Here is an 11,472-nt window from a genome sequence, read left to right as displayed (position 1 = left end):
CTTGAATCGTTTAGTTTGCATTGGTCCAATGGACGTTGTTTGCCAGCATTGTGGCGCATTGAAGTTTGCTGGTGAAACGCCCGGTTTGTGCTGCCTTAGTGGTAAAGTGACATTGCCATTAGCGGTCTCCATAGCCATTGCGTTCCCTGCTTTATGGCGAAACACTAGAATCACGACATTTTCTAGCGAACACTCAAAAATACAATGCCTGTTTCCAAATGACATAATTTGGGGCGGAAAATATTGGAGACGGATATTTAAGGTAATTTACGTTAAAAATTTTATTTTCTATGACTGCCAAAAAAAAAATTTTGAATAATGTAGTTTGTTAGATTTCTGTAAATAGTGTTTGTAAATATAACTATAACTATGGCTTTGAATTTAAAGATTCAAGGCCAGATTTGCCATCGCATTGGATCATTGCAACCTATTGAAGATGCACAGCAAAAATTCTTGCAAATATACTTCATGGGCAATATGGAAGAACAACTTGACCGGCGTCAAGAAATGAACACAGCTATGAAAAGAGCAATTCTCCATGATTTGCATGCTTAGAAATTTAAACCAACCAAAACTGTGCAATGGAACGCGTTTGGTGATAAGAAAACTGATGAGCAATGTGATTCACGCGTTGATACTCAAAGGAAAATTTAAAGATGAGGAAGTTCTTATTCCTAGGATTCCGATGAGCTCAACAGATATGCCCTTTGAATTTAAACGAATTCAATTCCCGCTTCGTCTTGCCTTCGCCATGACGATCAACAAGTCACAGGGCCAATCTTTGACTATTTGTGGCCTCAATCTAGAAAATGCGTGTTTTTCTCATGGTCAATTGTACGTGGCATGCTCACGTGTTGGCAAACGATCCGCATTATTTGTTCTTGCACCCGACCAAAAAACGAAGAATGTCGTTTACAACAAGGTGCTTGAATGAAAATCCGATTAATAAATTTATCAGTGTATCCCAGCCTGAACAACATAGCTTTCAACAATTTTTTACCTAGAAATAATATAGAGGGCAATGCAACGTTTGCCGGGCCAGCTAGTAAGAGATAAATTAGAGATTCCTATTTCATCACAATTAGATTACTAGAAAAAGAACAATATATGTACATATTTATTTGTATATACATATGTATATATATATATAAATACAATGGAATTTCAATAATTTATTATGTCAGAGCGTTGCAGTCGGGCGTTACCAACTGCAGAATACTCATTCTCATCCCATCAGCAATTTAGTAGCTAAGTTTTGAGTTTATATCTCTAATACTGTAGAAAATTCAGTTTTTCCCGATTTACCACCTCTCTACTGAGCGTAGACACTTCATAGATATTTAGTAAGTTCATAGAACGAGCTAACGGTAGCTTAAATGCAAAATTTGAATGCTTACTCTCAAAAAATGTGAATATGACAAGATATTTCTCGATATACTACGACCCTAAAAAGGCGTAACAATCATTTTTGGGTTATCGATGGAGAAGGTTATCAGTAATAGCATTAATAGTGCCTAAAATATAGAATTATTTTAAAAATCACTATATCTTCAGTTCCGATTTGCCATGCCCCCAATGGGCGTAGACATATCCGCTTGTTGATCTTTGGTGGTTGACGCGGATCTAAATTCCAAATTTCAGTTTTCTAGCTCTTCAACTAATTTGATTTCTGGCAAAATTAAAAAAATGCGTTAATAGGGACAGACAGACGGAAAAGGCAGACATGCACAAAACCAATATAATTATTTCACTTTCGTGAATTAGCAGAAAAGCAGATGATAAATTTGGTTCCATTATTAATGACCCAAAAATGTTCCTTTTCAATATACAATAAAGGATCGGGGAAAAATGTTTGAAAATTTTCACGAACTAATGGGTGCTTATCAATTTTTACGAGAGAATTTATTTGCTGCATAATTTCTTTTGTAGACATACGATTCCAAAGCACAAGTCTCTAGTACTTGAAATGCGTTTTTTACAAATTGGGGGCGAAGGGGGCGTGGCATCCAAAATCTGTAAATTACAAAATCTTTGTATCAACTAACTTGATATACAACCACTGACCAGTGGTCTGCGTTACATACTTTTCACAAAACCATTATACCCTGATTTCCCATTTTCAATGGGTTCAGGGTATAAAAATTCCTTTATCTTTACGTGTTATTTGGCTGCAAACTATTTTGGGTTTTTTTTTTTTTTGAGAATAAGTGGAGGAGAGGGCGCGTCTGAATCTTGAGGACATTAGTATGTATTTGATTCCTTCTATTTATTAGAAAGTAACAACAAAATACACAAAAGTTGGTAAACACATGAAAATACATATATACGTATGTATTATATTTATACCCTGAACCCATTTTCAATGGGAAATCAGGGTATAATGGTTTTGTTGAAATGTATGTAACAAGGAGAAGGAGGCGTGGCAGACCCCACAAAGTATCAGGGCGACGAGCTGAGTTGATTTGGCCCTGTCCGTCTGTCTGTCCGTCTGTCCGTCCGTCCGTCTGTCCGTCTGTCCGTATGTATGAACGCGTCGATTTCAGAAGATATAAAAGCTAGAGACTTCAAATTTTTTTTAAATGTCCGTAATTACAGCGCGCATATCAAGTTTATCATTAAAAATCGATAACTCATCCCGATCTTTTTTTATCGATAAAAAACCTTATTGAAAACCAGTTATAAAATTATATCTTCTACACCTTTATTGCTAGAGTCTCCAAATTTTTAATGTATGCTTATATGCAATTTATACAATTTCGGTTTTTGTTAAAATTTACCCCCCACCTCTAAATTCACCCCCTCACCCTCACTTTTGTAAAAAGCGTATTTCATATACTAGAGACTTGTGCTTTGGCAATTACATGCATATCCATGTTATAATCATAATCTGAAAGTTTCATGAAGATCGTACGTCCACAAAAAAAGTTATTAAGCAATTAAGTTCTCATAGTAAGCGCTCACTGCCGCCCATGCGTGTTTATGCTTGTGTGTGTATATGTATGTAATTGTTTGTGCATGTGTGTGTGTGTGTGCGTGTTTCTTGTGTAAGCTGAAAGACGCGAAAAATTATTGAAACAGCTATTACTCCAAGGGTTCAGGGGATCTCGTAGTCGAGTAGTCTCGACTAGAGCTTTCTTACTTGTTTTATTTAGAAGCAATAATCAACGTTTATAATATATGTCGCCATGTTTCGATTGCCTACTAATCTAAACTAGTAAATTAATAGAGATATGACATATGTACACAGATTCTGAAAAGTTGTTAGATAACTTTAACATAATCTTTGTTGATTGTTTTTAGTATAAATAAGTTAAGAATATAAATTAAACAAAAACCTATATGCACTGGCTCTACTTTAGTTTTTGTAATTGCTCAACATTTGGCTATGAATAATGAAACTTTTCGGTATCCTTAGCTCAACAGAAGTTTGCCTAGGGTTAAGGCTTAAAAGTGAAAAAGTTATTTTTATCTATCTATGTTAAATATTTCCAATAGCAATTTTATCACTGCATACAGAATCCATTTGAGCTTTGTCTGCTCGTTTATGTAATCCCCCACTTCTGGGCGCCATCACACAAGCCCTCAGCCTTTCAACTCAAGTCAGCCATAAATCAAATAGAAGTACTTCAGCATCGAGTAGGAAAATCAACATTCTCTCCCTCCCTCCCACTCATTAGAGTTGAAACGCTTCCCCATGGGGGTGGGCTATTGTGCGACAGCACAATAAGAGAAAAGTTAACGGTTGCCATGGCAAAAATCTGTTGATTCATTCAAGTGATTTGCCAAAGTGGCTTCGTTGAAATGCCAGGCACACGCACACACTCAGCAACAGTTGGGTGGCGCCAACTCCTTCTGGCCACAGAAGGAGGGAAGGAGACGGAGAATCTAAAGAGAGTAGACGTCATGGAATGTGAATGGACATAGAGAGCGCAAATAATGCAGAGCGTAGCATATACATAGGTCAGCATACATTAATGTAGTCCCTCTCTTCCTCTCTCTCTCTCTCTCTCTCTCTGTCTTTTGCTTTATCTATGAGTTAACGTTACAAAAACAATTTCTATAATTGGTCCAGCAAATCGAGCGATAAATGTAAATTCAAGTTTTTTGATTTTGCTTCGAAATGTTTTTCATACTTCTTTCTCGTTTACTATTCAATTCATGTTTGTCGCCTCTGTTAGTTTGAGGAATCCCCCACACAACGGATGAGTCACAGTGGGGGAATCGTCTTAAAAACTGGATTATACGCAAGCTAATTCAGTCTTCAGCTTGACTGAAATATGTATATTCTCTCATCTTGCATACGCAGGTGTAATGCACCTTGTGTGAAAATGACAGCGTGTGCGCAAAAAAAAAAAAATGTTTGTTTTTTTGGTTTGTTAGCAAGAGTATATTTAAATTATGTGCACACCGAGGTGCACTTGTTATTTTATAGTACAAATTAATTTATTCAATTTCAGCTCAGCGTTTTGAGATTTGCGATTGAGGGAAGCGAGTGAACCGGTCCTGCGGCTGCACTCGCAGCTCACAAAGCTCACAGAGCGAGGCGGAGCGAATCGAGGCGAGGCGAGCCGAGGCGATGCTTTAAAAGGCCTCGTCGAACGACGAGCAGCACTCAGTTGGCTAACGGACGCCGGAGCGGGCACCTCTTGACTAAATCATAGACGAGCGACTAACTAAATAGCAAACGCGTATCGCCACGTAACGTAACGTCACGTAACTCAACGTAACATAAGCTCAGCGATAGCCAAGACAAAAAAGTGCAAATAATTAAAAGCAGTCAACTTAAGTGCACAACGGTGAGTGAGTGTGTGTTTCTATATGTATATATGTGAGTTGTCATGCGTGTGCCTCTTGGTCATATTTAAGCAATTAATGTGATTTAAAATACTAACATAATAATCACACTGCAGCAATGGAGCGTATACTTAATGCGTATATATGCTGCCAAATGACCTTTTAAGATGTGCTTTAATTTAAATCAAAACTCAACTCAACGCAACTTAACTGAACTCAGCATTCAGCATTAGCCTTGTTGTCTATTTGGTCAACTTCAACATTCCAAACGTCAGTCTTATCACTTTTTTGTTTAGTTGGATCTGGTTCTGATCTGGTTTCTATAACTTGTTGCTTTTACTTATTTTACATTTGAGCCTCAAGGCCAAACAACTCTGTCTTGACTTGTTTGCTTTGCAAAAGGTTTTCCACGTACCTTTATTAATGCCAAACAGTAAAATTGTAACTGCAAGCGGATTAACTTTTGATTGTACCCAAGGTTTTTGTTGTGACTGAAGTCAAGCAAACAAATTTGCAAACAACAAACAAAAAAAAAACCAAAATCATTTTTTTGCTCTATTGCTTAAACATGTATTCTAATACACTTGAAAAAATTGGATAAATACAAAAGTAATAAACAAGTAAATGTTAGTTAAGTTTAGCCAAATAAAAATCGAAAATATAATGCTAAAAAGCTTAATTTACCTCAAATAAGATGAGTAAAAATACATTGAGACTAAAACAGAGTGTAAATATTTTAATACTTGTTCATAAATTGTAGAGTATATTTGGTTGGCTAAGGACCATGGAGAAAATATTGTATTTTGCAAATTGGAAACAACATATCATATAGTTTGTTAGTTGGATCTCTGTAGGTCTCTTCTATAAGTTTTTAGGTAGAATTCCCATGGACTTTACTTACGTTTTGTAATTGGACCACATTACTCTTCTACATGTTTACCAATTGGATTAATGTAGTCTGCTTCAAAACAATTATATCCTCTTAATTCACTGTAGACATCTTGATTAGACAGTTAATTATCTTAAATATCTTAATATATAGATATTTAAAAGTTTTACTGTGTTACTGATTATTATGGTGTCTGTGCAATGTTTTTACTTAATTAATATTATAATTTGTGATTCTATTCAAGCTTCATTGTCATTAGAGCATATTTGCATTACATAGCTTATACTGATTAGTATTAGTTATTAGACTAAGAGCCTTCTACACATCTACATTATACTGGCGGCTGTTAACATATACTTATTCAGCATTTACATTTAACTAACATTAAATGCATTCATTAACAACTAACGCAGCATTTGGTAGATATATTCATTATATACCATTGATCATGAGCAAAGGTTCTACTAATACTAAGATGCCCTTGCCAAGTGAGAATAAGGCAAAAGCTAACACTTTGGTGGTAGATAAACTGGATCCCAGTGTCTCGGTGAGTAATCGGTTTGGTTTTGGTTTTGTTATTATATTTTTATTTTTAGTACATTTATGTGAATTTAATTAAATGTAATAATTAATGTGACTGCTGGAATTGCATTTACAGATCGATATGGAAGCGCCCGAATTCAAAGACTTTGCCAAATCAATGGTTGATTATATAGCCGATTACCTGGAGAATGTGCGCGACAGGTGAGTGGGCGAGCCAGTTACAATTCAATTATCACTTCATGTATTCCATACATACATAACGTATTCATTGACTTGAATTGACCTCAGATATGAATGCGATTTCGGTTTCAATTTGAAAGTTCGTTCTGATTGACCTATAGTTAGTAACACTCTTCCAATTTCCGCATGTGACTGATTGATCGATACATTGCACAGTGGTCCAGAAACGTTAACAAGTTATTTTGTGAAATTACAAGTAAAAAGTATACCTGACATTCCATTTCTATTTCGATTCCAACATAATTTAGTTTATATTTGTATATTTCACTTTCGACTCTATTCGAACATAAATGATTTTAGAGTTTTAAATTTTCCAAATTTTGCATTATTATACCCTGAACCCATTTTCAATGGGAAATCAGGGTATAATGGTTTTGTTGAAATGTATGTAACAGGCAGAAGGAGGCGTGGCAGACCCCACAAAGTATATATATTCTTGATCAGGGCGACGAGCTGAGTTGATTTGGCCCTGTCCGTCTGTCTGTCCGTCTGTCCGTCTGTCCGTCTGTCCGTCCGTCCGTCTGTCCGTCTGTCCGTCTGTCCGTCTGTCCGTATGTATGAACGCGTCGATTTCAGAAGATATAAGAGCTAGAGACTTCAAATTTTTTTTAAAATGTCCGTAATTACAGCGCGCATATCAAGTTTATCATTAAAAATCGATAACTCATCCCGATATTTTTTTATCGATAAAAAACCTTATCGAAAACCAGTTATTAAATTATATCTTCTACACCTTTATTGCTAGAGTCTCCAAATTTTTAATGTATGTTTACATGCAATTTATACAATTTCGGTTTTTGTTAAAATTAACCCCCCACCTCTAAATTCACCCCCTCACCATCACTTTTGTAAAAAGCGTATTTCAAATACTAGAGACTTGTGCTTTGGCAATTACATGCATATTCATGTTATAATCATAATCTGAAAGTTTCATGAAGATCGTACGTCCATAAAAAAGTTATTAAACAATTAAGTTCTCATAGTAAGCGCACACTGCAGCCCATGCGTGTTTATGCGTGGGTGCTTGTGTGTGTATGTGTTTGTGTATGTGTGTGTATGTGTATGTGTGTGTGTATGTGTGTGTGTGTATGCGTTTGTGGGTGTATGCGTGTGTGTGTGTGTGTATGTGTGTCTGTATGCGTGCATGTGTATGCCTGTGTGTGCGTAAGCTGAAAGACGCGAAAAATTATTGAAATATCTATTGCTCCAAGGGTTCAGGGGATCTCGTAGTCGAGCAGTCTCGACTAGAGCTTTCTTACTTGTTATATTTATATTTATTATATATATTCACATTTCAATAACCTTTTGCCACAATGCTTGAGTCTGCTGAGTCAATGGGAAAGTTTCTCGAGTTAGATTTGTTCACCTGTTTCGGCCTTCTAGCTGAGACCTTTCACGAGTTTTAACTTTTTTTTCTTTTTTGCCAATGGCAATAATTACAGCATTATAAGGTTTAGCCGTCTGTTAGTTGGCGTGTCAAGGTCGGCATTATTATAATTATTATTGTTATATAGCTTCGGCCACAGCGCTCACCTGTACATTGTTCTTGAGCGATTCACTGTTGGAATTGCCTTGGAAATATCTGAGCTCAATGCGTGAACTTTTAAGAAACGTTTCTAATCTTGGCTTATTTGATTTCGAATAATGACTTATTGAATATTGATTTTATATTTGTATCTTGTAGCATGCAAACTTTATATCAATGATTGAAAATGATCATGATTGATCATCCGTCTATATGAAAGTAGATTATGAGCTTGAACTATATGTGAAATATCTTATACATATACATATTTACTTCCTAGCATTCCTACTTCCTACTAGCTTAACAGCTAAACTCTTTGAGGCATAGGAAATCGAAGTTTTGGAACTTGAATTTGCACTAGAACCACAAATGGATTACAGTTTATCGGGCGAGACATAATTTGATTTTAGTATCAGTGGATTAATATGCTAATAAATCTCATTATATTTCAATCCAGAGACCTGGTATATAGATATATTCTGATCAAAGTCACCTAAGCATAGCTAGGCTTATTTCTTCCAATTGGGATAACTGGAAAAATGCTTTTGACGATGTTTATAATTGGGAAAGAGATATTTCTTTCTTTTAATTTGAAACTGAAAAAGTATTGTTTTAAAATGTAAATAAATACAATGAAAATACTTATTTCTTTTCAACTAAGGAAAATAATTTAATTGTCCATTATATACATATGTATGATATGTATACATTTTAATATCGTGTACATCAATATCAAAATTATATGTACGGTCTCACGAGCAGTTATATTCTCTACTAGGCAATTTGATAGCTTACAGGAATACATTAAGAGCTTTAGAATATGTATATTATGTAGGATTCTAATACTTTTTTAACTTATACGATCATTTCCAGCCCATATATGTATATAAAAATAATTCAACATGTGTCGTTGTCACTCAACACCCTGTCATCATATTGATATTGATTTTAAGGAGCACTGAGTTGGGTGGTTGTTGGGTCGACACTGAAACTTAATCAAATTTCGCACTTTGTGTAGCTTTTTGAATGGCTGCTAATAAAATTAGACTAATGTAATTGTTGTTCCTCTTTGCAGGCGGGTGCTGCCCGAGGTGAAGCCAGGCTATTTGCAGCCATTGATACCGGATGCGGCGCCAGAGAAGCCGGAGAATTGGCAGGATGTGATGAAGGACATTGAGCGAGTCATCATGCCCGGTGTGACCCACTGGCACAGCCCCAAGTTCCATGCCTATTTCCCGACAGCCAACTCGTATCCAGCCATCGTAGCGGACATGCTGAGTGGAGCAATTGCTTGCATTGGATTCACTTGGATAGCGAGTCCGGCCTGCACGGAGCTGGAGGTGGTTATGCTTGACTGGCTGGGCAAGATGCTGGATCTGCCAGCTGAATTTTTGGCTTGCTCCGGAGGAAAAGGTGGCGGCGTGATTCAGGGAACAGCCAGCGAGTCGACTCTGGTAGCTCTGCTGGGCGCCAAGGCCAAGAAGATACAGCAGGTTAAGAAGGAACATCCAGAGTGGGATGAGCACACAATCATTGGCAAGTTGGTGGGCTATTCCTCGGCCCAGGCTCATTCCTCTGTGGAGCGAGCTGGTCTCCTGGGCGGCGTCAAGTTGCGTTCAGTTCCGGCTGATGAGCACAATCGTCTGCGTGGCGATGCCTTGGAGCAGGCAATCAAAGAGGATTTGGCTGCTGGCCTAATACCCTTCTACGCTGTTGTCACCTTGGGCACGACTAACTCGTGTGCCTTTGATCGACTGGATGAGTGCGGTGCTGTGGCCAACAAGTACAACGTGTGGGTTCATGTGGATGCGGCCTATGCTGGCTCAGCATTCATCTGCCCCGAGTACCGTCACCACATGAAGGGCATCGAGACGGCCGACTCGTTCAACTTCAATCCACACAAATGGATGCTGGTCAACTTCGACTGCTCGGCCATGTGGCTGAAGGACCCCAGCTGGGTGGTAAACGCTTTCAATGTTGATCCCCTGTACCTAAAGCACGACATGCAGGGCTCTGCACCTGACTATCGTCACTGGCAAATCCCATTGGGTCGCCGTTTCCGCGCCCTCAAGCTCTGGTTCGTGCTGCGTCTGTACGGTGTCGAGAATCTGCAGGCACATATCAGACGCCACTGCGGCTTTGCCAAGCAGTTTGGCGATCTCTGCCAGCAGGACAAGCGCTTCGAGCTGGCTGCTGAAGTGAGCATGGGTTTGGTTTGCTTCCGGCTGAAGGGCAGCAACGAGCGCAACGAAGCGCTGCTCAAGCGGATTAATGGACGTGGCAACATTCACATGGTGCCCGCTAAAATACGTGATGTTTACTTCTTACGCATGGCCGTCTGCTCGCGCTTCACACGATCCGAGGACATGGAGTACTCCTGGAAGGAAGTCAGCGCTGCAGCCGATGAGCTGGAACAGTCTGAGGCAGATGAAAAGCAGTAAAAGGACAGCTAGTGTTCCAACTACATATAAATTGACATGTTTAGGGAATTTAATCATGGTTCATATATAATATATTTAAATGCTTGAAGTATCTACATACGTACATACACATATGCAAAATATTGTTGAGTATTAGTGTATCATCAAATATCATTGTTATCGTTGTTGTTCTTTAAACGCTACTCGTATTTAATAAATGTGCTTAATTAATCATTATTATATAACTAACACAAAAAATCATTCATTTATTTTGAGCGCAAAGCAATTAGCCTTTTTTAATTGAGTCTCGAACTCTAAGGCTATGTAATTTGGTTTCACATCGTCTTGTCATGCAATCTCTATAAAATTAACTTCTACAAAGATAGCCTCCTAGATGGATGTTTAGACTGCCAACTACTTTACCAAGTTATATTACAGAACAGTTCCTGATTAAGCTGAAGTGAAAATCATGTACCAAACACATGTTTTTAAAATTTTTTTCTGTTTGATATTTTCTAAGTTATGCACAAAAATGTCTCATTCGACACGTCACTTTCGACCCTGATTAAAACTAAAAAATAAAAAAAAAAACCTAAATATTTTTGATTCAAATAAAACACATTTTAAAAATGTGCCAATTTCTAATCATTTAAAATTATTTGTAATAAATTGTCCCTTAAGGTTTCGCTAAAATCTCAGGTTGATCTGTTCATTTAAAAAGCGACCTTCGTTTTTTGTAGCCTGGTTTTGTGATTATCTTGAAAACTAACATTGGCCTAATATCAGATTAGACACCAATTATAGAGCTAATTAAGAGCTAAAGGATTCACTATTAGTCAAAATAAAAAAATATTTATTTAAAAATATATATTTTTTTAACTGAAAAACGTACGAATGTCACATTCGCCACTAGAGAATTGCCCATATCTACAAAAAACATGTTTATTATTACAGCTCAATGCACTAGACAGTTAAATGCAATAAAAACAAGTAAGAACGTTGCAGTCGGGCGTTACCGACTGCGGAATACTCATTCACATCCCATCAACAATTTAGTAGTT

The 11,472-nt window shown here is 37.3% G+C and overlaps 1 protein-coding gene across 4 annotated transcripts; it reads left to right on the top strand.

Moving 5' to 3' along the window:
• Window positions 1-4,524: 4,524 nt before the first annotated feature.
• On the top strand, window positions 4,525-11,406 carry Ddc (aromatic-L-amino-acid decarboxylase). 4 transcript variants are annotated; one of them, XM_089464629.1, is made up of 4 exons: window positions 4,525-4,796; window positions 6,097-6,230; window positions 6,342-6,427; window positions 9,067-11,399. In XM_089464629.1, exons 2-4 carry the CDS (start codon window positions 6,132-6,134, stop codon window positions 10,430-10,432), a joined length of 1,551 nt encoding a protein of 516 aa, XP_089320755.1. In that variant the 5' UTR covers window positions 4,525-4,796; window positions 6,097-6,131; the 3' UTR covers window positions 10,433-11,399. The 4 variants fall into 4 exon arrangements, with proteins under 4 accessions (XP_089320755.1, XP_089320756.1, XP_017859858.1 ...); XM_089464630.1 differs by lacking the exon at window positions 6,097-6,230 and having other exon boundaries at window positions 4,547-4,800; window positions 9,067-11,397; XM_018004369.2 differs by lacking the exon at window positions 6,097-6,230 and having other exon boundaries at window positions 4,740-4,796; window positions 9,067-11,396.
• Window positions 11,407-11,472: the final 66 nt, after the last annotated feature.

Source organism: Drosophila arizonae, chromosome 3 (genome assembly GCF_054131065.1).
Source record: "Drosophila arizonae isolate 15081-1271.41 chromosome 3, UAZ_ARI_1.0, whole genome shotgun sequence".
NCBI classification, from domain to species: Eukaryota; Metazoa; Arthropoda; class Insecta; order Diptera; family Drosophilidae; genus Drosophila; species Drosophila arizonae.
The sequence above is the reverse complement of the archived record's forward strand: the minus strand, read 5'-3'. Positions and strand labels throughout refer to the sequence as shown.

Bases quoted from the DNA above. Each gene is read 5' to 3' on its own strand.
- Ddc (XM_089464629.1), top strand. From the start codon at position 6,132: ATGAGCAAAGGTTCTACTAATACTAAGATGCCCTTGCCAAGTGAGAAT. The intron at 6,231-6,341 runs GTGAGTAATCGG...TTGCATTTACAG, and splicing joins AACTGGATCCCAGTGTCTCG to ATCGATATGGAAGCGCCCGA. The intron at 6,428-9,066 runs GTGAGTGGGCGA...TCCTCTTTGCAG, and splicing joins CTGGAGAATGTGCGCGACAG to GCGGGTGCTGCCCGAGGTGA.